The sequence below is a fragment of the Chenopodium quinoa genome, unplaced genomic scaffold (genome assembly GCF_001683475.1).
Source record: "Chenopodium quinoa cultivar QQ74 unplaced genomic scaffold, ASM168347v1, whole genome shotgun sequence".
NCBI classification, from domain to species: domain Eukaryota; kingdom Viridiplantae; phylum Streptophyta; class Magnoliopsida; order Caryophyllales; family Amaranthaceae; genus Chenopodium; species Chenopodium quinoa.
Window position 1 is genome coordinate 11,201,907 of NW_018742738.1, and position 24,393 is coordinate 11,226,299.

Sequence of the window (24,393 nt, forward strand, 5' to 3'; positions counted from 1 at the left end):
ATAAGATCAATTAAACAATTAAATTACTTGGATGCCTCGTATCTCTTTCTAATAATAAAATACACGCGTTAGTAACTTCAAGGAAATAATAAATCAAAACAATTAAATAAAATAATTGAAATAGAGATTTGAGACCAAACCCTTAGAAATATCAAACCTTTCACGTGTAGGGCGAAGCCAACTTTGAACTTGGCTAGGTGTGTCTAGTGCTAATGTAATGTATGAGGAATTGTGTTTGTAAAAGGCTAGGCTAGAAAGAGATAGAGAGAATAAGCTTTAACTTAGAGAAAGAGAAGAATTAGAGAATTCTGGTTGAGAATTGATGATTGAAAACGGAGGTCCAAGAACCCTATTTATAAGAAAATAGTCCGGAATTGATAAAAACGAATCAAAGTTCGAAAAGGAATAAAACACGCCTCTGTCTCCAACGACAGGGCTTGTCGCTAGGCGATAAAATTGTCGCCAACGACAGGGATTGTTTCCAAGCAACAGGCTTTGTCGCCAGGTGACAAACCTGTCGTTTGGCGCTGCAAGACAGTTTTTGCGGATTTTGTTTTTATCATATCTTTTGATCCAAATGTCCAAATAAGGAATATAATATGTCGTTGGAAAGCTCTTACTTTCCAACCCAATTAGAATTAGATTAAAATCTTTTTTAGATAAAAAGATATGGCCGAAATAGTGGAAGGGTGTCAGTTTTGGATAGAGTTTCGTATTCCATTCATATCTTTTTCGTTATAGCTCGAAATTAATATTATAATATATCATTGGAAAGATAATTTCAATATCTATCCAACCATATAATATTTGGATAAAGATTATGAGGCACGAAAATAGAATCTGAATATATTCCATTTCGTACAAAACAAGGATTCTCAAAAGGAGTAGTTTTATTCAATTTCAAACTCTTTGAAACATAATTATCAATCCTAACTCCATTAGGATTTAAGAGAACATTCTAGAGTATTCTAGAAGATTATAATCAATCCTAATAGATTTAGGAATGATAATTAATAATAGGCCGTCCTCTAGATCATTGGGCCGTATGTAAGAACCAAACCGGGCCCAGTTTAGTATTTTGGTCATAACTTCCTCATTATTCATTAGAATTGGGCTTATAATATATCGTTGGAAAGATCTTTTCAAACCCCATCCAACTACACTATTATTGGACCCATATCATGGACCAATCTAAACTGGAATGTACGTTTTTTATAAATAGGGTAAGAAAATAAATATTTTCAAAAACAGAAAGAAGAGATATTTTAATAAAAACATCCTCATCACTAGACTTTTCACATTTTCACTTCGTTTGATAATCAAGTGACATGAAAGGTATTAATCACTGGGTTTGGTTCTGGGGAGACACATTTGGGTGTCTACAATTAGCAACTTTTGGTAGTAACTAATATCATGGATATTCTCACCTCGAGGAACATTTTTTTTTTTTTTTGTTTGTAAAATTATTAATTTGTTTAGGAACTTTATTATTTAATTAGTTTTTGTTATAATTAACTTTTGTGTTACATTTTTCTAGAGACTTCTACATTTGAGTTTCAATTACCCAATTTTTAAAATTGAGAGTTTCTAAACTATGTACTCTCTCCATTCTTTTTTGTTCAACACTCTTGTATTTTATGCGATCTTTAGTGCATATGTTTGACCAATTACAGCTTTAATTACATACTAATGTAAATTATGAAAAACTAATACTACATATTTAGATACTACACTTGAAAATGATTCTAACAAGATCACAAATTATAATGTTTTTTTTTCAGTCTCCCCCCCCCCCCTTTTTTTGAATAGTGATCCAACCCCATGAATAATCTGTGAGTATAACATTAATGAACAGAGGTAATACTTTGTATAATTTACCGTTGTGAAAAAATAATAATACAAAAACTTTTGCATACCCCTGGTTTACAATAATTTTATTGTACATCGAACATTTTTACGAAAAGTGACCCTTTTTTCTTAAAAAAGTTATTACGAAAAGTTACCCTTTTTTTGTACAAAAGTGACCCCTTTTTTTGTACAAAAATGACCCATATTTCTACAAAAATGACCCTTTTTTTCCACAAAAGTAATACTTTATTTTCACAAGAGTGACCCCTTTTTTTCATAAAAGTGTCCTTTTTTTTCACAAATGTGACCTTTTTTCCCACAAAAATGACCCTTTTTCACAAAAACAGAGTATCAAAACAACATAAATAAACACAAAATTAACAATAGTCATGAAAAAAAGTACAAAAAGTACAAAAGTACATCGAACATTTTTACGAAAAGTTACCCTTTTTTTGTACAAAAGTGACCCCTTTTTTGTACAAAAATGACCCATATTTTTACAAAAATGACCCTTTTTTTCCTCAAAAGTAATACTTTATTTTCACAAGAGTGACCCCCTTTTTTTCACAAAAGTGCCCTTTTTTTCACAAAAGTGACCTTTTATCAAAATCAACATAAATAAACACATAATTAAAAATAGTCATGAAAAAAAGTACAATCACTCAAATAAATCAAACTAATAAAGATGGAGATCACATAACAACAAACAAAAAAAAATAATAAAAGAATTAATCAAGAGTTCTGATGTTATCATTGATATAGTGAACTTTATCAATTCATCTCATAGGTCGTAACCCCAAATCAACCCAGAAAAGTAGTGACCAAACAAAACCTAGTTATTGTAGTATCTATCATTTCTCACAATTGATATAGAATTAAAGGGAAAAACAATTGAATTGATTTTGAGTTATATAGGTTGATGTATATTGGAAATCGATTGGGATGAGAGAGAAAGTGGAAAGAATTATGAAATTTTCATTAAAATTTGAGAAAGAGAAGATTTCAGAGTAGTTCAAAGGAGTGATTTTTTTTAGTAGAGGAAGATGGTCGATGTCGTTAAGTATCAGTTTTTCTATTAGCTGCTATATACTTGAAGAGGAAGATGGATCTTGAAAGAGGGAGGAAAAAGAAGTAAAAGTAGTAAGTCTCTGGCCATTCAATAATTTACTGTAAATCGGACTTTTTGTAAAGTTTCTAATAATAATAAAAATATCTTTTTTCAAACTATTAAACCCACTTTCTCGAATTTTACACCAAATCAACTAACATATTACCTCGTCAAAAAAAAAAAAAAAAAAAAAAAAAAAAAAAAAAAAAAAAAAACCCTACATATTACAATTTGTACCCCTTTCAACAATATACATATGGCAAAACAATGACCAGTTAAGATCGAGTATTAATTTGCCAGGACAAACACCTATAACACTTTGTATTATACATCTTATTCTTTCCAGTGTACAACAAAACACCCAAATTCGATATATATATATATATATATATATATATATATATATATATATATATATATATATATATATATATATATATATATATATATATATATATATATATATAAGAAAACTATGTGAAAAATGGTAAGCTATCATGATCTGTAAATTCCTAAACTCTGAAAATGAGCAAATTAAATGATCAGTGATGTAATCATTTATATACACTAAAATTTGTGATTTTTGTCATGATTCCTGTCCCATATGCACAAGGATGTGCTTACTTAACAAACTAGATCCATGTTTAGAGAGCGTGTGGCAGAATGGTTTCTCCAACTGTTTCTTCAGCGCCATGACTGCAATAGGGGATTGGAAGAAATATAATTAGTAAAAACCAATATGCAGAGTGATGAAAAAGATAGGTTATATCAGAGTACCTTAAATGACTCAGAGCAGACATCCTGTATAGACAAGTAAAAACTAGGATATGTAACCCAATTGTGTAGAAGAATGCAAAAGTCCGAGCATATCTGCAACCAGCAAGTTTTGTTTAGTTCATCAACATTATAACGTTGATTTTAATGTTGATGAAAAAAAGAGGAATTTTAATGTTGGGATTCCCAGAAAAAGGCACTATTACTGAGTATTTCCAGCCAAGAGCATTATATTTTTTGGTACACAAAATTTACAGCTGCAGATAAGAGTAAGTAGGAAAGAAAGGCAACCAACCAGAATACATTTTCAATAGTTGCATACAAATGTTAGAAATAAGAATGCAAATGACCAAAGGTATCAAGCAAAATATATGTTCAATCAATGAACAAAAGGAGCTACTTCTGCATATATGACCTAAGGAGGTAAAAAAGGTCAGTGATGCAGCATTGCAGCCAGTTAGCATGTATCTGATGAGGCATATACGTGGCGGAAAACAGCAATTACAATTTGAAGTGCACTCTGAAGCTAAAAAAAATAAAGTGAAAAAATCTTAAATCTCTCTTGATTCATAAATCTAGATTTAATTTTAATCCCTGAATCTTCCAAAATTGCATTCATGGCTCCAAAAGATTTATTTCAATCAGAATTTGATTATTCATCATGCTGGGGAATCCCTGCTCAGCATCCATGGCATTTAGACACAACCTTATAGAGATGTGACATAATATTACATAAAACCTAGCATAAGAAAGCATACTTGTTGCCAAGAAGGAAACGCCCACTGGTAAGGGTTATTTTGTCTCTGAGACCCAACTCCTTGTACCTTTGATCCCGCTCCTGTAGATTAAAAAAAACAGCATAAAACATGCAGTTTAAGATTGATAAATCAGCAAACAAAATAGCAAGAGAAAAGTACGAAAACATCAATGGTCCAACTCTCTCTATCCCTTCCCCCTTTTAGTCTATCATCTTCCCAATTGCAGCAATTATAGCTACATTCCCTTAGGATGAGTATTATGAGGAATTGAGAAAACATTGACCTCAAGGAACATACTTTAGGATGCATAGACAAACTAACCAAATGGGTATACTTGTGGATAATGCCATGACTTTACTAGTCCCAATTGACACATACCCTAAAATGTATAGAACAAATTTACAAATCTTAAGCAAAAACTGCACAGAAACTTCAAATTATAAGAAAGTAATAAATTTTAGCCATCTAGCATAAGGACATTCCTTCGAACCCTTCTTCAACTAATTATATATTTGTCAAATATGGCCTCTTTCATTGTCCTATTTAGATAGTCAATTTCAAGTTTCCATAACTATTTAATACTTCTTCCATTCCCCTAATATTGCAACAATTACCATTTTTAGAAGTTTTACAAATAGTGCAACATTTCCTTATTTGTGCATGCTTTCTTTTTATCTCTCATCACAAGGGTCTCTAATTCTATTTTTCTCTCTCCTCAATCCTCATCTTAAAAAATCCATGCAATACAATGGTGCAATATTAAGAGAATGGAGGAAGTATTAGTTGTGACTTTGTGAGTGTATTTCAGCCCGTGAATTGAAAATTTGTCAATTAATTATAATTCTTATTTATAACTTTTACTGGTTTCTGAAAAAAAAAATGAAGAGAGTAAGATTTACCTTTTTGGAGAAAGCAGCAAAAGGATTAATATCCTCTTCATAAATCTTCTTATACTTGGACTCGACATCAGAGCTCATGCCACTTTCTAGATCATCAGAGCCCTATATTTATGATACAAAAGGATTTACTCTGGTGACCTGAGAAAAAGGAAACACATATTATACCTGGTATATAACACACCTTCTTTGACCCTCTAGATATCACTTTCTCATGATTGTAGTCTTGGACATATCGGATCTTTCCATAAAGTTTTACATTGTCTGCTTTTGTTTTCTCCAGTTCTTCTGTCAGTTTCCGATTCTTGTCCTTCAACTGCCTTACTTCCTGTAAGATAGCAAGTTGGAGCATTATTCTAGCAAGAAATCTTTGCAAGATGTTATCATGAGCAATCAAAATTTGAACAAGAGGAAAACTGCTTTAACTTTATCAATTTACAACTACCACCCAAAAATATTAAAGATGAGAGGCAAAGGCTAATAAAGAAGAAACCAGGGGAAATAGTACAATGGTGAAGCAACTTACTTCTTCAGTCTCACGGAGTCTAGCTCGGAATCTATCCCTCTGATTACAAATCACCTTAAGCATTGAACTTTGGTCCTGATCAGCAGACGTCTGCTTCTGTTCTGCACTCTGATCAATTCACGGTCATGTACTAGTGAGATATAACATAGGAATCTGGAAAAGCAACATACTCTAAAATAGGCATCTATAATTTAAAACAAAATGAAAAATGAAAAATAACGTATAAAATTCCCAAGGTCATTTGTTCCATTGTGTCCTCACTAAAGTCCATTTTGAAATCGCCATGATAGTTCATATTACCAGAATGTTTCATAGAGTTTAGAGGGACAAAGTGAACAGACGATGCATTGAAATTGGGAACTCACGTATTATTCAATTATGCAAAAAACCAATTTAATATCTCAAAAAGCATCACAAATGCACTGGCACAAATAAAAAAATCACAAAAAATATATGAATCAAACAGTATTAAAAATTCTAAAATAGTAAAGATAACCTCAATGACAAGATATTTTCTAAATAAGAGAAGTGATAAGCATTCACCCAAAAAAATCCTACAAAATTAAACTACTAGCATACCTCAGATGGCTCAGTAGAAACAGACTCTGAAAGATCCCAATCATTAAACAATGAGCCTCTCCTCTCTTTAGAGTTATATCCCTGCATTGCATATTTACAAATATAATTATAAAATACTATGTTCAATCATAAAGAGGTCTGTAAGAAAATATATAGATTATACAAAGTTATATTGAACGGTTGTCGATTATGAAGGTTGAACACTTGATCTTCGTCCATGTAAACATACCAGCTAGCAATAAGTTAAAAGCTAGCTTGAGAAAATTTAAAAGAGCTTATTGATAAAATTTTTATATACCATTTTTTTTAATTCTCTAAAAACAAAGAACAAACATTCTTGAAAAAGTAATTATCAGTTTCCCCCAAAGAAAAACTTGTCGCAGCACATTAATTATCACTATTCTCAAATAGCACTTCTGATTAACCAAAAACCAATATTGAACATGTACCTTCAATATATCATCTTCAAGCTTCTGAATTAGTTTTTGCTGTTCATCAACCTTAGCATTAAGTTCTGATACCTTTGCTTCAGCAGCTTCAAGGAATGATATTTTCTCAGACAGTTTTACCTAAGAAGGAAAAATAATATCACAGAACAATCAATAAAATAAGCAAATCTTTAAATGCTCCTCTTATTTATCAGAGTGAAATAAAAGGCAAATAGAGAATTATCTTATCCAATGAAGTTATGAATTATTCATACCTTCAACTGAGTGAGTTCGTGTTCCATTTTTCTGTTTTTGTCGAGCAACAAAGATTCCAATTTGCTCATCTCTTCCCCACTTGTGGCTATTTCCCAATCTTCAGCCTCAATAGAATTGTAACCCACTGCCTATATAATAATCAAAGAACAGTTCAGACACACAAAATCAAGCCATTAGCATGGCTCTCAGACAGAAAAATGAAATTAAGAATATGTTAAAGAGAAAAATAAAGAGATATTAGAGGTAGAAGGCTTTTCATTCATTGTGGACTCTTCTGAGAAATAATATTTAAATAAGAAATATACACTAACAATTGCATAGATCATCACTTGGAGAACTTGATACAATAATGTAATAAAATTGTCATGCAGCTGAAGCAATAAAATGAAAATCTACAATTCCACAAGAAAAAGAGTCTATTTAAGGTGACAGCTGTAAGTTTCTTCAAAAGAAAGCTTCACATTTCAAATTTCTCTCTTCAGGTTAAGATCATTGTTTGCTAGATTCAAGAGAACCAGAAATTTGCACCAATTACCAAGATGGTAACATGTCATCAATTCAAAACTCGAATAAAAGAAACCACATGGTCCTCATGTAATTAGTTGTGGTGATAAGAGGTTGATCAATTTTCTATGCTTAAGCTTTCTGACCACTTGTTTTTCAGATCATAGGGAGGTGAAAAAACAGATTCTTCATGCCAATTGTTTTGGGTATTTTCAAGCTTCAACAATGAGTTTCAGGAAAGCAAAACAAGGAGATCCCTCGGCAAACAGCTTCTTCAGCCATCTTGTTGGCAATGTGGTCGTAGCTAAGAACTCCTATACTGGGGTGCCCTTGGCAAATTTCCTTGAGTGAAAGACTGTGTTCCAGCCTCCCTATGGGCTCATTGTTTCTAACGGCCCATATGGTACACATTACAATAGTGGTAATGAATTTCAATATGATTTTTGGAACACAAGTCTTGTATAAATGTCCATCTAATGGAACTCTATCCTCATTTATGGTTTTCCTTGAGCCATTCATACTCGCCCCTATAGTCTAGTAACAGTAATTTATGAAGAGGAGACAAGTTTGGGGATGGACAAGATTTTCCCTTAGTTTTAAAAGGCGCAAGGCGCAAATGGTCCTTGCAGCCTAGGCGCGAGGCGCAAGGCGAAGGCACGCGCCTTTTGTATGCAAGGCGCATGTATTTAGATATTTATTTCAAATTATTTTTTACTTTGATTGTACTTAATACCAATTAAAAAGATTCATAATAAATTAAATAATGATATATGTAAAGCTAAGGTAGTCTGAATTTGAAAAAATGTCCATCATTCTTCAATTTATAACTTAAATATTAGTTATTTTCCTTCAGGCGCAAAGGCATGCCTTAATAAAGGTGCTTTGAGGCGCACGAGGCGCGCGCCTTCCGTAGGTGACTGAGCCTCGCCTAGCTAAAGCCCATTCCCAGGGAGCGAGGCGCGCTTTTTAAAACCAAGGATTTTCCATGAGCGTTGTCATGCAAATTTCCTTTGTTCAATAAATATTGCAACATGTAAACTTTTAAGATTCCCAACACACAACTTTAACTATTATCATCCTAGTAATCTTTAAGTAAAAGTTATAAGACTTGAATAAACTGAAAGTATCAAGACCAATCTAACAGGATCCACATGACTGAGTTTATACATATAAAAAAGAAAAGATGGTCAAATGAAAGTATGTGTATGTATTAATGGTCAAATGGGAGTATGTGAATGTATTAATGGCCAAACGTTGCAATGTTTATGGAACAGAGGAAGTGTAAATAATTATCACTACCACCAAAAAAGCAAGCTATCAGGACATCACCTAGATTCTATTTGCCTGAAGTGAACACAATTGAAGCTCCATATATTCTTGTGTAAGAAGTGTTCTACCCTCCTATAGGCTCATAGGTCTAGGGTCATCCCCTCAAATGTATGTGTCGACGTAAAGAGATTAAGGTTACTTGTTTTTCTCCTTAATTGGAAGACTCTTGGTCCTATCACTTCTAAACATTTATTTTCCAATATTTTTAACCTTAGCTGAATCTGTATATAGACGCTTAGGTGCATAGAGACAGCAATAGCATTTAATGCTTATAAAATTTTTCAGCAAAGGCTGCTTGGCTTTTTATAAAACAAAAGGAGGTGGCATGGGGCTGTAATAAAATATAATGTACTAGTGTATAGATTAGCATATATATTATATCAGTCATCACAATAAAGTAGAGATGAAATAACCTGCAAAATTTTGACTTTTTTGCGCAAATCTTCAACCAATTTAGAAGTTGGTCGAGCCTGCAGCTCTTTCTTTAGCTCCTCAAGGGCAGTCTCCTGTGAATCCAAGAGTATTAAAATCCAATAAACAACCAAAAAGGTCCACATGTGATATTAAGGGAGGAACAAAAAGATATTGGTTAATAATGATATTAAGAAAATATTAAATATGGAAAATGAAAATTATCAACATTGAAAGATATATTTATGCCCCAAGTCGATCTAAGATAATAAAATTTAAAACCGAGGCCTAAACTAAATTACACTAAACATATCATTCATTATAATTTTCATCTTCCTATCCACAAAAACCAATACTTAGGAAAGTACTTTGAGCCTCAGAGGACCTTTAAACATTATGACCATTCCACTAAGGCTGATTCGTCAGCTAATAAGAATTTAAAGTATGTTGAATATAGACCAATTAATCAGAAGCATTGAGCCTATTCCACTTCATGAAATGAATGGGGCACATGTATCAAATTCTTTCACCAAAAGATTAAGTTTGGTTCTTCTTGAAAAAAATTAATCAAAAGCATTGAGCCTATGTACTTGAAGAAATTGTCCTAAAAGGAAGGCATAAGGCTCTGTTTAGTTCACCTAAATTATCCTAATATGATCTAGTCTAAGTTTTTCCTGATTTGATCTGAAATATGAAATAAGTCCAAAAATAAGGTTAACTAAATAGGCCTAAGTTTGGTTTTCCTACTTAAAAATCTTACTTCTACCCAATGTTGTTGGAAATTTAGGAATTTGCATCTTCTTTTTCTACTGCCTACACGTATCCTTAACTTCATTTCCAAAGTTCACTCAGAATTCAATTTATGGAAATCTCATATATGGGTTACAAACTTACAATCCCACTTTCTGATGCCAAATGGTAGGGAAGTGTAAATAGATTTATTGTTCAAAATTTTAAAATTTTAACGAACTCCGTTACACTATAGAATTTATTTAGAATCGACCTCTTAGTTTATTTTGTATATCAACAAAACCAAAATAAAAGGCAAAATAAACAAATCAAATGCCCCTTTTCACCTATCTTCTCTCCCTTCTCCTTTATTTCGATTGACACACTCTTACTACCCCACTTCTATAAAAATGTTCTGCTGTCCTTTCACCAGTCACCAGAAATAGCCACCAGCTACAGAAGAAAACAAGCAAACCCTTATCAGTTGCAATCCTGGAGCAACCATATGCCTGAAGGCTTGCCTCTTAATTTCTATCAAGCAAAGCCTTGATTAAACAAATCCAGGTTTTCCGTGAAAGAGATGGACTGCAATTTGTGAGAAGCAAGAGAAGAAAGTTTTTTTTTTTTTTTTTACAGAGACTAAGATGTTCCAGGATGGCAGTTGCTAGGGTTCGCAAGCAAGAGTAAAGATAAAGGTATGGTTAGTAAATCTTGAGAAAATAATGCACTAATCAACTCTTTTAACTTAGGTTTGTAATTAATCTCCAATGACTCCAACCAGCTTTGGTTACTAACATGTTCCTCCTGCTCAAGAGCAAAATAATGGATTCCAAGCAACGGAATGGAATTGTTATTTTTTTTTCGAACCTAAAACCAGTTATGAAATGCTATAATCCAAACATTTATACCCTACGTTGGCCACAAACAATATTCATTATCAAACAAAAATTTCGCTTCATTTCAAAAATCATAAACTGAAATTTTCGAAAACAGTTTCGGTTTATGAAAATGAGAATTTGTTAAAAAAACATGAATAAACTAAATTACCAGAACATTTAGATAATATAATGCAAATTTGAAACTATGACACAATTACCTTTTCATGAAGGAGAGCATTTAGTTTCTTGGTTTCAGAAATATGATGTTCCCTCTCATTTGATAAAGTGGTCTCAACTCTATGAAGTTCCATATTCAATTCAGATATAATCTTCTCCTTTGCACTCAAAGAGTTCTCAAGAGCACTATTTGGATCCTCAGTGTCACTGCAAACAAGAAAGATAGAATAGTTTGGACAATATAAAATTAAAATGACCTTAAAATAAAATTGCATTATTATAAAAGCATTTCATTATTGAGCATATTTAAAAGCCTTTCCAAATTTGATTAAAAAATAAAAAATAAAAAATAAAAAAAAAAAGACTCAAAGAAGGGAAGAAGAATGAAATCCATCACTAAAAAAACAAGGACATGTAAGGCAAATTTCCCCAGAAAGCCATATAAAAGTAAACCTTACCCTTCCAAATTATCAGGTAGTAAAATATCAGTGGTCAATTCCAAAGTCCCAAAATGAAATGAAAAAAATCCAAAATAATTCATAACTGATTCTTTTTTCACTTCCTCTCTTTTCAAATCAACTTGTTAGGAGGAAAAAGGGATCGTCGGAAGTAGGGTAAAAATACTTATTCCAATTTTTTGTGTAGTTCCACATAGAGGCTTGAACTTTTTAAAACCAAACACCACTTTCCAAAAATTCATATTGATCCACTCCAACCATGAAATTCTAACCATCATCAAGCAGGGCGGGTAAAAAAACAGCTTTACTGCCCTTATTTCTCCCACAACAAACAAACAAGAACGATACAAAAAAATAGATAATGCCCTTCCAAAAATGGAACATAAATCTCAACCTAGACAATTTGACCTTTCTGCAGTATATCATGTCTATGATATCCAAGTTTCTTTCAAACCAACTAAACATGTCAAATATTTCCCTAGATAAACTGACAATTTCATGGTAAATGATTTATTTTATTTGAAATAATGTATGGTAGAAGTTCACAATAAAACAGATTAAAGCCTATTGCTCACCTTTTCTTGTTTTCACTATCTTCATTTGCAGACTGTAATTGAGATCGTAGATGTCCCTGAAATGAAAATGTGGGACAGAAAGTTAACATGGAGATATCCTTAATAGAATCAATGAATTATTATTCTGGTTTAAACTAGGTACATAATTAAAAGAAGCATGCACCACATGGAGATACCCTTAATAGAATCAATGAATTATTATTCTGGTTTAAACCAGGTACATAATTAAATGAAGAATGCGCCACTGCTCAAAAACTTAAAAAACAACAAATGAGATTCTAGAGTAATCAAAATACTCCAGATTTCTCCAGTAGCACATGAGATGATTTACCTTCTCTCTCTCAAGACTTAGAAGTCGGCTTTGAGCACGTTCAACTTCATCCATCAAAAGACTAAGTTCTGACTGCTTTGTTGCTGTCTCCTCCTCTGCAATTCAAGTAGAGTTAGAGGAACAAATCTCCAAACAAAAGCATGCTGATAAACAGTATTCATCATAAACCCAAAGAAAACATAAAATCAACAGAACAAGTGTAAAATATATGTAAATCTACACGTACTTAAGTAATACATGGCTTACACTATCAAAATACATGGAGCCTAAGCAGGCATAGATTAAGGTTAGATGCTTAGAGCTATCTAATTATTTACTTTAGAACCATTAAAAAGAAAAAACCTCAAATGCAAACTTCATAGGCTAAAAAAAATTTGCACACAACTACCCACAATTTTTGAATTTTTATGCTCACTTGACGTAATTATTTATTTTCCATCTCTTCCAGCATCATCAAATAATTTTGTTTCATTACTATTTTTATATTAGATAAGTTTTTTTAAATTAATACTCTCTCCATTCCTTAACGTTCGTCCCATTTAACTTTTTTGCATTATTTCCAATGCACGTATTTGAGCTTGAACACATCTAAACAAATCTAACAAGATCTCGTGAGATTATTCTTATCTAATACTTCATCTGATTCTATTTACTTAACTAACATTTTTAAAATGGAGATGTCATATTACTTGACTCATACTATATTTGGTAAGCTTTGGTAGACTCGTTATCTAAATTACCCTCATAAAGTGCATATGGGGAGAACTTTTGGGGTAATCAAATACGCCATGTGCAACAAGGGCCACAAACTACAATTACTCTCCTCAAATATTGTACCAAAGGCTATGGGACAAGTAAATAGAAATGGAGGAAGTATTTATTATAACTTTCATTGTTAAAGTTTCTCTCCTCAAATTGAAGATTCCAAATGGGACAAACTAAAAAGAACAAAAGGCAAAGTTTGATGTTTAGCGTGTACTGAGTTACTTGTATGCCAAAAACTTAGAGCGAACGATACATGTATTGGTTTGATGAGTGATCATGGTTTCATATCTAGGCTGATAATGTAACATACATATCAACTTCCCAACTTTACAAAATAATATTTCTTAGGGAAATTCTCTTTGGTACTCGTGTTTGGGGTTGCGGGGTTTAGGTTTGGAGTTGGTAGCTGGCGGTGGAGTTGGTGGCTGGGCGTGTGTGTTGGTGGCTGTGTGTTGGGTTCCGGTGGGCGATGGGGATGGGGATGGGGTGGTCTGAAATGGGAGAGGGTGGGGCTGATTTTCTGAAAAAAAAATTTGTTTTTTTGTTTTTGTTTTTTTTTTTAAATTTTTTTTTGTTTTTTAATAACTAAAAAATAATTAACCTATTAATGGCTAACACGTGGCATATAACTTACAATAACCGGTCATCAATAGGTAATGAATCTGTTGGAAAAGGTGGGGTATAAAGGTTGGATTTTTGAGGAATAAAACGAAGGTTGGGATTTTTAGAAGGAAAAAGTGCAAAGGTTGGATTTTTCTTTTCCATTTTTCCTAAAATATATCATTAATGTTATGGTTAATATATTTTAATAATTAATGGTTGCCAAAGATAATTAAGTTTTTTGCATTTCACCAAAGAGAAAATTAAAAAAATTAGAGTACCAAAGAAAATTTCCCTATTTCTTAAGTCATAAACTCATAACTCACAACGGACTATTACATATAGATTTAGATAGAACTGAGAGGACCTAATTGAAAACCAATATGGGCCAATATAGGCCAATAAGGCTAACACTACCAACTCTTTCTATATTTTCACAATAAAGCACCACTTCTTACAAGTGCAGCCATTAGTCCATTAATACAACAACAATCATTACCACAATTCAAACCCTGGATTGTTAGATATGAGATGTGCAAAAACTTCATCTAGAATCGACTACATATATAGGTTTTAGTAAAATATAAATATGATACAACAGATTTAGATGACCTAATCCCCAAAAAGATGAAGTGTTGAACAACTGTAAGCTACACTTTAGCTTAGTCACGAATGAGGATATTTAATGGTTCAAATCAAAGCAATTTCATGTAAATAACTGATGGCTTTTAATTTAGGGCTCTAATAAATGTAATTTCCAAGTAATTAAATGAGGGCTTTCACTAATTTTGACTTCAAAGCCGAGCTTTAGTGTAGAGAAATTTCTGTCTTTTATTAGTTCTAACCTTTGTCTCTTCTCACTCTAATATGGACAACAAGAGACATTGAACAACTGTAAGAGGTGCCTCTTGAACAACCAAGGACACCAAGTGTGCAAGATGCAAGCTGGTAGTTCCTCGCACTTGAGGCACACTTTAAAAACTTAAGGAAAAAAATAAGCTCTTCTTTAGAAAGTACGAAGCGAAATTGTCATCTTAGTGTCACACTGTCACTTAATGTCTTAAATAATGTCTACCAAAGAAATACTTCAAGGATGATAAAAAATTAGCCTATATTATTATTTTTTATCATTTCATTTTCTCATTAACACCGACATTGGTAGTGCATTATCTTCCCAAGGAACAAGGAAGAATGGGGTAGGGGAATGGAGGCTAACATGAAAAAAAATTATGCTGCGTTAAACCATCTAGATCATGCTCAAATACAATTTGCACGGTAAAGTCCAAGCAGTGCAATGAATATTTTCCTTGGCAAGTAAAATAACTTTTATGATCTCCAGGAAAAGAGAGTACCTGATTGAGCACGGAGCTCAAACAACTGACTCTGGGCAAGTTCATGCAACTTTTGCATTGTTGTGACACTTTCTTTAGCTTGCCGCAATTGGTCCTGTAGAGACTGTTCTCTGCAACGAATAGGAGATAACAAGTCTCAATGATAGTACAAAGTTAAAAAGCTTGCTTGCATCATGTTTGCAACATAAATCTAATCAGAATTCAGAAGCAGAAATTTTAAGCCTATTTCTGCTATCTTTTGGCATTAAAAGCTTGCTTGGGGAAGTCAATAAGAACCTCAGCTCACAACCTTAAGGTCACGGGGTTGAATCCTGCTAGCTACAGAAGCTAGAAGGTGGCAAAGCCCTTACCTTGGATGGTAGGGCCCTGGCCCTGGCTCCTCTGGCCTGTTCATTACCTTTTAGATTTTCTTTTGGAATTTATACCCTTAATCCCAGACAACAGTCATATATCATGCTTAATTAACAACAGCAATGTAAAAACATATAAATTCCAGATAAAGGAAAATTCTCTTTTTCCACAATGTGTCTATTTGCCATTTTGTTTTACCTCTTCTATAGATGTACATGTACTTATAGCTCTCTAGCAGTCATCCATTATCAAAGAAGGCCATCTGTATTCTTCCCTGCCCAAACCATTTGCACCAGGTGGTGTTACACTTACACTGTTACTGCTTCTATTAACCAACTTTTAAGAAGTAAGTTCAGCCAAGATGTTTCATAAGGCTCTGATTATATGAATGTAACAAAGAAAATAGAGAACACACATGGTAAAGCTACAACATAATTCAATCAATTTCTTAAGTTAAACGAGAACTTTTATATTTGTTAATTAAGCCTACCAAACGGCTACAAAACGGGTGACAGAAATTAATGAGAAAATGGGCCTTGTTGCATTTCAGTTCATTATTTCCTTCAACAAACAAGGAAAGATCTGATTACTAAGGTTGAACTTCATAAACACACTCTAATTTTGAGGGCTCTAATCGCTCTGCAAGAGATGATACATAGAAGACCAATGGAATCAAGAATACACACAAATTAAAGCATTAAGATACAACTGAAGAAATTATACAACAAATGATAAATGAGTCACAGAATTGGAGGATTACTTCAAGCACATTTGTGAGACAAGCATATCGAGTTGCCATATGTTGCATGATATTTCATGCTAGAATACTGAATAGATACAAGTGATTTGCAACCCAATAAGGTGATTTTGTCAGAGGTACTAGTGACCTCACAAATAAGGTGACTAAAGTGATCTTAAATGGATAAGAAAAAGGAAAAATTGACAGGAATAATCCCAACTTTGCCTCATTCACTCAAAATAATCCCAACTTTGCCACAAAAATAATCCCAACTTTGCCTCATTCGCTCAAAATTATCTCAAGGCGAAGAAGGTCAGATCCGACAGCAACACCTTGTTTTTCCTCTTCGTTATCACGCCCGGTGGTGGTTTCGAGTTTGTTGGTTGATGGGTGGGAGCTTTCGGGTCAGGTTGTTGTGGTTGGGATGTAGTGTTTGGGTTACGATGGTTGTGGTAGAGGTAGGTGTGGAGCTGGTTGTGGCACAGGGGAGGTAGGGTGGTGGAGGTGGCTGGGTTGGTGGTGGCTAAGGTGATTTGCAGTCTTAATTTGGTTTTTTTAAAATATTTTGAAAGTAATTATTTTTAAAATTGTTAGTTTTAAATTAGTTAATTAAGTGTTATTTTATAACAAATAATCATTTAAAATAAAATCTTATTATTGACCAATCACGTGGTGATACATGTAAAATATTTTCTTTTTAAAAAAAAAAAAAATTACCCACTCAACAAGTTAACGGTCACTTGGGACCATTGGAAGCAAATTCATATTAAAGTTCAGATTGTTAAAAAATAATCGAAAGTTGGGATTATTTTGGGCGAATGTGGCAAAGTTGGGATTATTCTTGTCAATTTTTCCTAAAAAAAATGATAAAAGTACTCTTCGATAGAAGCCACTAAAAAGGTAGAAAAGACGCAAGAAAAGTACAGGGTAATGTACTAATGTGAACAATCAGAATTGAAAGATGATCTCGTGCCAAATATGTCCAACAATGGCCCTTGATAAATTACAAGGCACCCTAAGATCCACATCCAATGTTTTAGGGTGGTTTGCATGCCTCCTATACAAGTCATAGAGCCACAGCACGTAATCCAAAAAAAGGAACCCAAAATGGCCAATGCCTTCTTTTTATCTCTTGCTCTTGTGTACTCACCAACTCTCTATTTAGCATAATGCCAAATTTTAGATATACTCCATATTACGTTGTGAGGATACAGAATTTTTTTAGAATTTTCCTTTTCATGTAAACCGCTGAAGTTAGGTAGCATAAAAGTTTGTTAGAAATGTTAGAGAGCATGACTCCCTCTGGTTCTTTGGATCATAGACTTAGGCTATGGGAAAGGGATTCTTTTAATACTTTTGGTGTAGTTCCATTTACAAACACCCAATAGCAACTGCTAATGTTAAATTTCGTTGTCTCGAGATTTTAGTTGTGAGTTCAGCTCCAAGTGGAATTGGCAGCCACAGCCTCTAAGAACATCTCTCTTAAAAAGATTTTTTTTTTTTAAAATCAAATTATGTACTCCCTCCATCCCTTATCTACAAGTCTATTTCCCATTTTTCATGGGAATTAAGAAACTTACATACTCCTTAAAACCCATGATTGGGAAGTACAAATATGCATGTGGGGTTAGAGAGAGATAGAGAGAAAGAAAAGGTAGTCGGTAATTAATGAAGAGATGGAGAGAGAGAGAGAGAGTTGAAAAATAATGTCAAAAGTTCAAAAAAAATAAAAGAAAAATAATGACAACTCATCAAAAAGAGGGAAAATAATCAAAAAGTACATTCTTTAAATAGAAATAGGTATTAAGGGGTGGAGGGAGTAATTATCTTTTTTATAAGAGGACACTTTGTCCACTGGATGGTAGAACTTAATCGCTTACTAGATCTTTTACATAAGTGCTATTCCACAACACAATGAAAAATTATGGTGCAACAAAGATTTACATTCAACACTTCTATAGAGATTTACTTCTCAAGTAATTTTGATCAAAGAGAAGCCTAAAGAATTCATTGTCAAACTTCTGAGCACTCATTATATTACAAGAGGATATGCACAACTGTTATCCCCATGGTTCGAAAAAGCGGTTTGAGCATGGTTTCGGTCGCGATCGCGGTAACGTGTCACGGTAACGGTATTGATGCGGTTATCGCGGATGTGGAGACTGAATTTCAGTTTTATAATTTTATATGTTTTATCAATATTACAACTCATAAATTTTAAAAATTAATATTTTTATCTTTATCTAATAATTAAAGTTAGTACTCCATATTATTTTCAATTATTAGTTCAATTCCTATAAACTAAATTGTCTTAACGGTAAGTTATGGTAACACACTAACACATAAATAAAGAGTAAAAAGAAAACAACTTGTTAAGTTACTGGAGTAGGTCAAAAGTAAAAAGTAATGGTTTATAAAATGACGCTTGTCCCACATGGGCCACATCCCAACTCTCACCTATCTAACAGCTCATTGGTCACCTCACACCCCTCTCAAAGCACCCCTCTCTCTCCTTTTCTTTCTGTTTTTCAATGGAGTCAGAAGAAAAAATCACGAATTTATGCGATATCTCAGACGATTCATAGTTATATCGGTGTACCGGCCGATTCAGGCCAAAAATGCGGTGTATTTTAATAACCCGCATCAAATCACTCAATCTCGGTTCGGTAAAATTGAAAACCGCTACATCTCGGCCGATACGTTATGATACGGCTGCATTTTTGAACCCTGGTTATCCCACCTCTCAGTCTCGCAAAAGAGAGTTCAGCAGTCGTATAGATCTAGATGACAGGTACTAAAAACCAAATTTTAATATGTAATAAATATATTAGATTATCTAAATACCGTTCTTTAAGGACTTCCATCGTCTTCTGGTTCTCTTCTGCCAAACTTCGCTGCTTCATTTCCACTATTTCCTTTACTTTTTCTTCCATCTGAAGGTTTACCAAACAAAAGATAATAATTGGAAAAAAAAAAAAAAAAAAAAAAGAAAAGAAAAAAAAAGGATACTAGAGGAAACAAACGTAAGAAAAAAAAAACCACAATTTTTAATTTTAATTTCGCAAATGATTTTCCATATTAGAAGTGAATGTTTCACCTGCTACTCTACCATTGATATGCAAACACATACCCAGGCTTCTCCAAAATTTTATAAACTATCCATCATCAACAGCATAAGGATATCCATTTTTCCTTCTTTACTTTGTAAATATAGCCTTATTTCCAGTGGAATAAAGATTCCGACGTTAACGTAAACACACAAGGGATGAGGTATGTTAGATCTGGCATGTGGCATTAAATTTGGCAAGAGAGAAATATTTGATATAAATAACAAATACTTCCTCTTTTTTAGTTGACACTTTTCTATTATCACGTTTACCAACGCATGTTTTTAACACTTAATAACTTCAATTATCAACATTGTAAAATTATAAAAAGTGGATATTAATAAAATATACATATAGACGATTCAAACAAGATCCCACGTGATTATATTTTATCGTATGTATGAATCACAAAAGTGGTCAAAGTATAGCGTGTGAATAGTGTAAAAGACAAACAGTGTCAACTAAAAAACGGAGGAAGTACACTGCAAAAGAGAAAGCATCCTAAAAAATACACCTGTTGCTCTAATTGACGATTGCGCTCTTCGAGCCTCCTTATTGTTGCCTGTTGATTTTTCAAATGTGCCGATTCAGCCCTAAATTCCTCAAGCTCAACTTTCATTTTTCTGTTCTCAGACTCCAGTTCAGAAATTTTAATATCTTGGTCCTGCACGGAGTTAGATATTAGTGAACAGATACTCAACAAACATAAGCGTGAGACCAAACAAACATCATCAACTCTGAATAAGATACTAGTCATGGATAGAAAACCACTAATCCCAATAGTACTTTGTATAACATAATAAATCTTAAAGATCAATTCTTAGTTCTTACGAAGTGGTGTTGACCACTCACAGTACTTACCAATGCAATTTTTAATCAAAGAATATTCTTCTCATATACAAAGGATAGGCATGCATAAGACCCACAAACTAGATAGGCATATGACACAAAGAAAGTGACCGAATCCGCAACAAAACACATGATTGCATTTGCATATATAGACTACAGAGAAGTACAGTTATAGCAGAAGATTGCCTCGCCTGATACAGAAAGAACAATGTAACAACTGTGAAACTTTTCCATTTAAAACCTATGGTCAAGGCGAACATGTTGGGGAGTGAATTTACAAATTCGGTGAAAACAATAAAACCCTAAAATATGAAGAAGATGAAAGGAATTTGGACTCGAAAATATAGAAAAGACAAAGGAGGAAAGAAAACTCAAGTTAATGCACTACGAGTCTATGAGGGCTAACTTTCCCACACATTAGTCCAAAATCTATAAATTAGCATAAATTCCATATGACACATTCAGTGAGGAGACTAAATTATAAGATCTTAAAAGATCAAATAAGCACTCACAGCAATTGATGCAAGAGCAGGAAAAGGATCTGGAGCCTCATAGAGTTTCTGGTAGATATTAAGAAACGCATTTTCTCCGAATTTCGCACGCTTAGTTAGGTTATCAACTTCTTCCTGATATCCCTTAAGCAATGAATTAAATAAATTCAGTTTTTCCTCAGCCGAAGCTTTCTTGAAGCCTGCCCAAGTACAGTACAAACAACCATAAACCTACATGTTTCTACGAATTCGAATACAATTACTACAATTTCAACAAGTAGTGAGAGAAATTACAACCTCGAGTGCTCTCGGCGAGTTTACGCCGATTCTTCTGGCTATTCTCCTGATTTTCAGCAATTCGAAGCCCTTGTTCATCCAACAAACTCTTTTCCTTCTCTAAATCAAATTCTGCATTGAATATTCATCCAGTAAAACCCTAATTAAACGATCAAACTAACAATTTCCTCTACACTAACCCTAAAATCAATCGACGAATCATAAATCATCCAATTAAATCGAAATGCAGCATTAAAAATGAAAAAAAAAATGAAATCAGGAAAAATACCTTTCCAGAAATTGGCGACAACAGAAACAGGAGAAGCAGAAGATGAAGTCGAAATTTCTCTCTCCAATCCACTCGGTGGAACCTCCATTGATGATTTCGGATCTGCAACAAATGGAGGAATCCAAGGGTTTTGTGATCACGATTGATTCTGACTTAGATCGATTAATCTCCAACAATGTAAGAATTTCTGGATTTGTGAGTGAACTTCGAACGAGAATTAGCGCGGGAAGTTAAAAATTAAGATCTGATTGAAGAATTAGGAAGGAGTTTTGGCTGTTTTGGCAACAAAAATGTATCTGGGCTGCACTTCATCGTCATATTTTGGCTGCAAAATGATCCTTACTCATACAAAGTGTTACTCCGTCATTAACTTTTGCGTTCCAAATTTTAACATAGGTTGTCAATCGGGTTAGTTAAGTCGGGTTGGATTCGGATTGGTTCATGTGTTGAGAATTGGTGAATTACTATTAAGTATTAATTATGACTCTATGAGTAGAGATGTCGGTGGGGTGGGTCAAATAGATCTCGGTTTAGCTGGTAGTGGGGCGGAGATGTGGATAAAAACCATACTCATCGGATGATGGGTCGGTGGTGGATTTTAGGTTGTACCCGCCCCATCCCTACCCTACCTCGTCCCGCCCTATTCCATACCCAACCCTTATAAGATTAAAAATAAAATTATTGTTGTAAATTTATACTATTATTATGGATGTTCATTATGGCTTGTAACTCCCGCATCTTTATGACTCCTATTGTAACTCTTTTGTAACCCTCTTATATAATGACTACTTTACTACACTTTGTATCTCTTCATTGTCTTATAGGTTATCATATGCTCATGTATAAATATGGCATAGTTTAATGAAATTGAAGATAGAACACATTGCATTACCATCTATATCTTTCTCTACATTATTCTGTATTCTCTTTATTTCATAACACGTTATCAGCACCAAATCTCTAAAACATAGATTAGATTAAAGTTTTAATAATATATAATCATTTCCATAATTGTCTAGTATCAGAAGGTGAACGATGCATGTAGATCCATTCGATTCATTGACGAATAATTATTCGAATCTAATGATTATCTATTTGCCACAATTGATGACAACCTCCAAATTAGAGAATGTCAACTTCAAATTGCTATTTGTGTTGCTAATATATGTTGAATTGAAATCATACCTCAAAAGGTACGCATTTACCATCCTACCTGTATTATTAATTGATTTTAGATTGTCATGGTAAAATTTGCAATAAGAATTAATTGGATAGTGATTGGTATTAGTATTCTTTTCATATTTGTGTCGATATGCATATCTATATTCATATTTGTAAGTGATTATAAATTTGTGATAAATTGATAATTTGTAGTTCTTGTATTAATTATTGTGATCATAACATAGATTAATATTATATTTTAACAATTGCTCCAATCCGTAGGCCGTAGCATAAATTCCTCTTCAGTACTAATTCCTAGTTCAAGATTTTGAGTTGATGCATAAATTTTATGATATATAATGAGTTATTGAATCAAACTGAAAGGGTTTGTTAAACGACAATAGCTTATAATTTGGTATTTGAGAATACTAGCGTAGACCCATGTGCGCATTGCGCGCACCGATTTGCATTACGGTTGTGGTTGTATATTATGAAATTACTTGCCGAGTAGTTATTGTATTTAATGAATTAAAATTAATTTATTAATTAGTAATACTCTGTAACTTTATTATTACTCCTTGTAGACACCTAAAAATGGCTCACCAAAACCAAACCCGATGATAAACAACCTTTCGCCGCCACTATTGGTCGGGTTCAGTATTTAATCCCGAGAGTGCTTAAAAAATCGTATTTAATTGAATTCAATTTTTTGAATAGTCCATGGATCAGTCTTGATGTTTAGTCAAAGCATAGTTTTTCAATTTCAGCCCAAACTTATTTTATTTTATTTTATTGTTTTATTATTTATTTTGGCCCAAACCTTTTACTACCTCCGTTACAGGTTATGTGCAACGATTTGACATAAAGCAGAGATAGAAAATGTCTAATTGTTGCACATAACCTGTAACGGAGGTAGTATTTATTATTTATTTTAGCCCAAATAATAATAATAAATAAAAAATGGCCCGAGATTATCAATCGGCACTTAAAATGCTGAACGAAATTAGTGTTAAAAATGAAGTTAGACGGAAAAACGGACTACAGACTCCCGCATCACGGCATTTGTCCACCGTGTCACAGGAAACTGCCCCGTCTAACGGTGGGATTCCCCGTGACATGGTGCACCTGCTGTGACATGGGGAATTCCGTGTCCGTTCTGCGTAAACCCTTCACACGTTTTATTCCCCGTACCCTAAAATATTTCCTACGTCACGGGAATGTTCCCCATCTGACGGTGGGATTTCTGACAAGGTAAAGTCGTATCCCCTAATCAAAAGTAATTACCTAAGTCCTCTAACTAAAGTAGATAGGGAAGTAGGGTCGAATCCACAGGGAAACAAGTCTTTTACTCCTAATTAATTATTATAATCTAAATTATCAAGGTAACCAATATTGTTGTAAATAAAGACTTTACTACGAAGAATAAGATCGGAGGAAATAAAGTAGGGAGAAATTAAATATTAAAAGACCTAGGGCATAGGTTCACTAATAAACAATAATCCAGGACAAATCATAATAAGCAATCATCAAGCATTGATTAATCAGATTATAAAGGGCTTTTGCTACGTATTATAATCACAGAGTTAATTTACCGGTATTAAATCTCATCTGTCGAATCTCGACTTAACCATTTATAAATTAGTCCGCCTATTGAAACTAAGCCTAACATCAATTCTCATATGTCGAATCTCGAATTAATATTGCTAAACTCATACAATTAAATCTGGCCAATCCTAATTGCATAGCTTTAAATCGATCAATAGGAAATTAACCAAGCATTGATAATCAACAATCACAAATTTACCCCTTCATAATATTTATTAGATCC

The 24,393-nt window shown here is 33.3% G+C and overlaps 1 protein-coding gene across 1 annotated transcript; it reads right to left on the minus strand.

Moving 5' to 3' along the window:
- Positions 1–3,434: 3,434 nt before the first annotated feature.
- LOC110724248 (protein CASP-like) lies at positions 3,435–21,775 on the minus strand. The gene is made up of 19 exons (XM_021903661.1): positions 21,405–21,775; positions 21,137–21,247; positions 20,861–21,039; positions 20,014–20,163; positions 19,237–19,325; positions 15,303–15,412; positions 12,586–12,680; positions 12,255–12,310; positions 11,263–11,428; positions 9,440–9,532; positions 7,193–7,321; positions 6,939–7,058; positions 6,490–6,570; positions 5,911–6,018; positions 5,569–5,712; positions 5,388–5,489; positions 4,489–4,568; positions 3,734–3,826; positions 3,435–3,652 (listed from the first exon to the last, which is right to left on the minus strand). Exons 1-19 carry the CDS (start codon positions 21,490–21,492, stop codon positions 3,601–3,603), a joined length of 2,046 nt encoding a protein of 681 aa, XP_021759353.1. The 5' UTR covers positions 21,493–21,775; the 3' UTR covers positions 3,435–3,600.
- Between the last annotated feature and the right edge of the window lie 2,618 nt (positions 21,776–24,393).

What these genes read in the sequence shown, in the direction of transcription:
- LOC110724248 (XM_021903661.1), bottom strand. Translation starts at nt 21,492, where the DNA reads ATGGAGGTTCCACCGAGTGGATTGGAGAGAGAAATTTCGACTTCATCT. An exon ending in ACTCGCCGAGAGCACTCGAG is followed by an intron (nt 21,040 to 21,136) that starts GTTGTAATTTCT and finishes GTACTTGGGCAG; the next exon opens with GCTTCAAGAAAGCTTCGGCT. An exon ending in ATCGTCAATTAGAGCAACAG is followed by an intron (nt 19,326 to 20,013) that starts GTGTATTTTTTA and finishes GTAAACCTTCAG; the next exon opens with ATGGAAGAAAAAGTAAAGGA.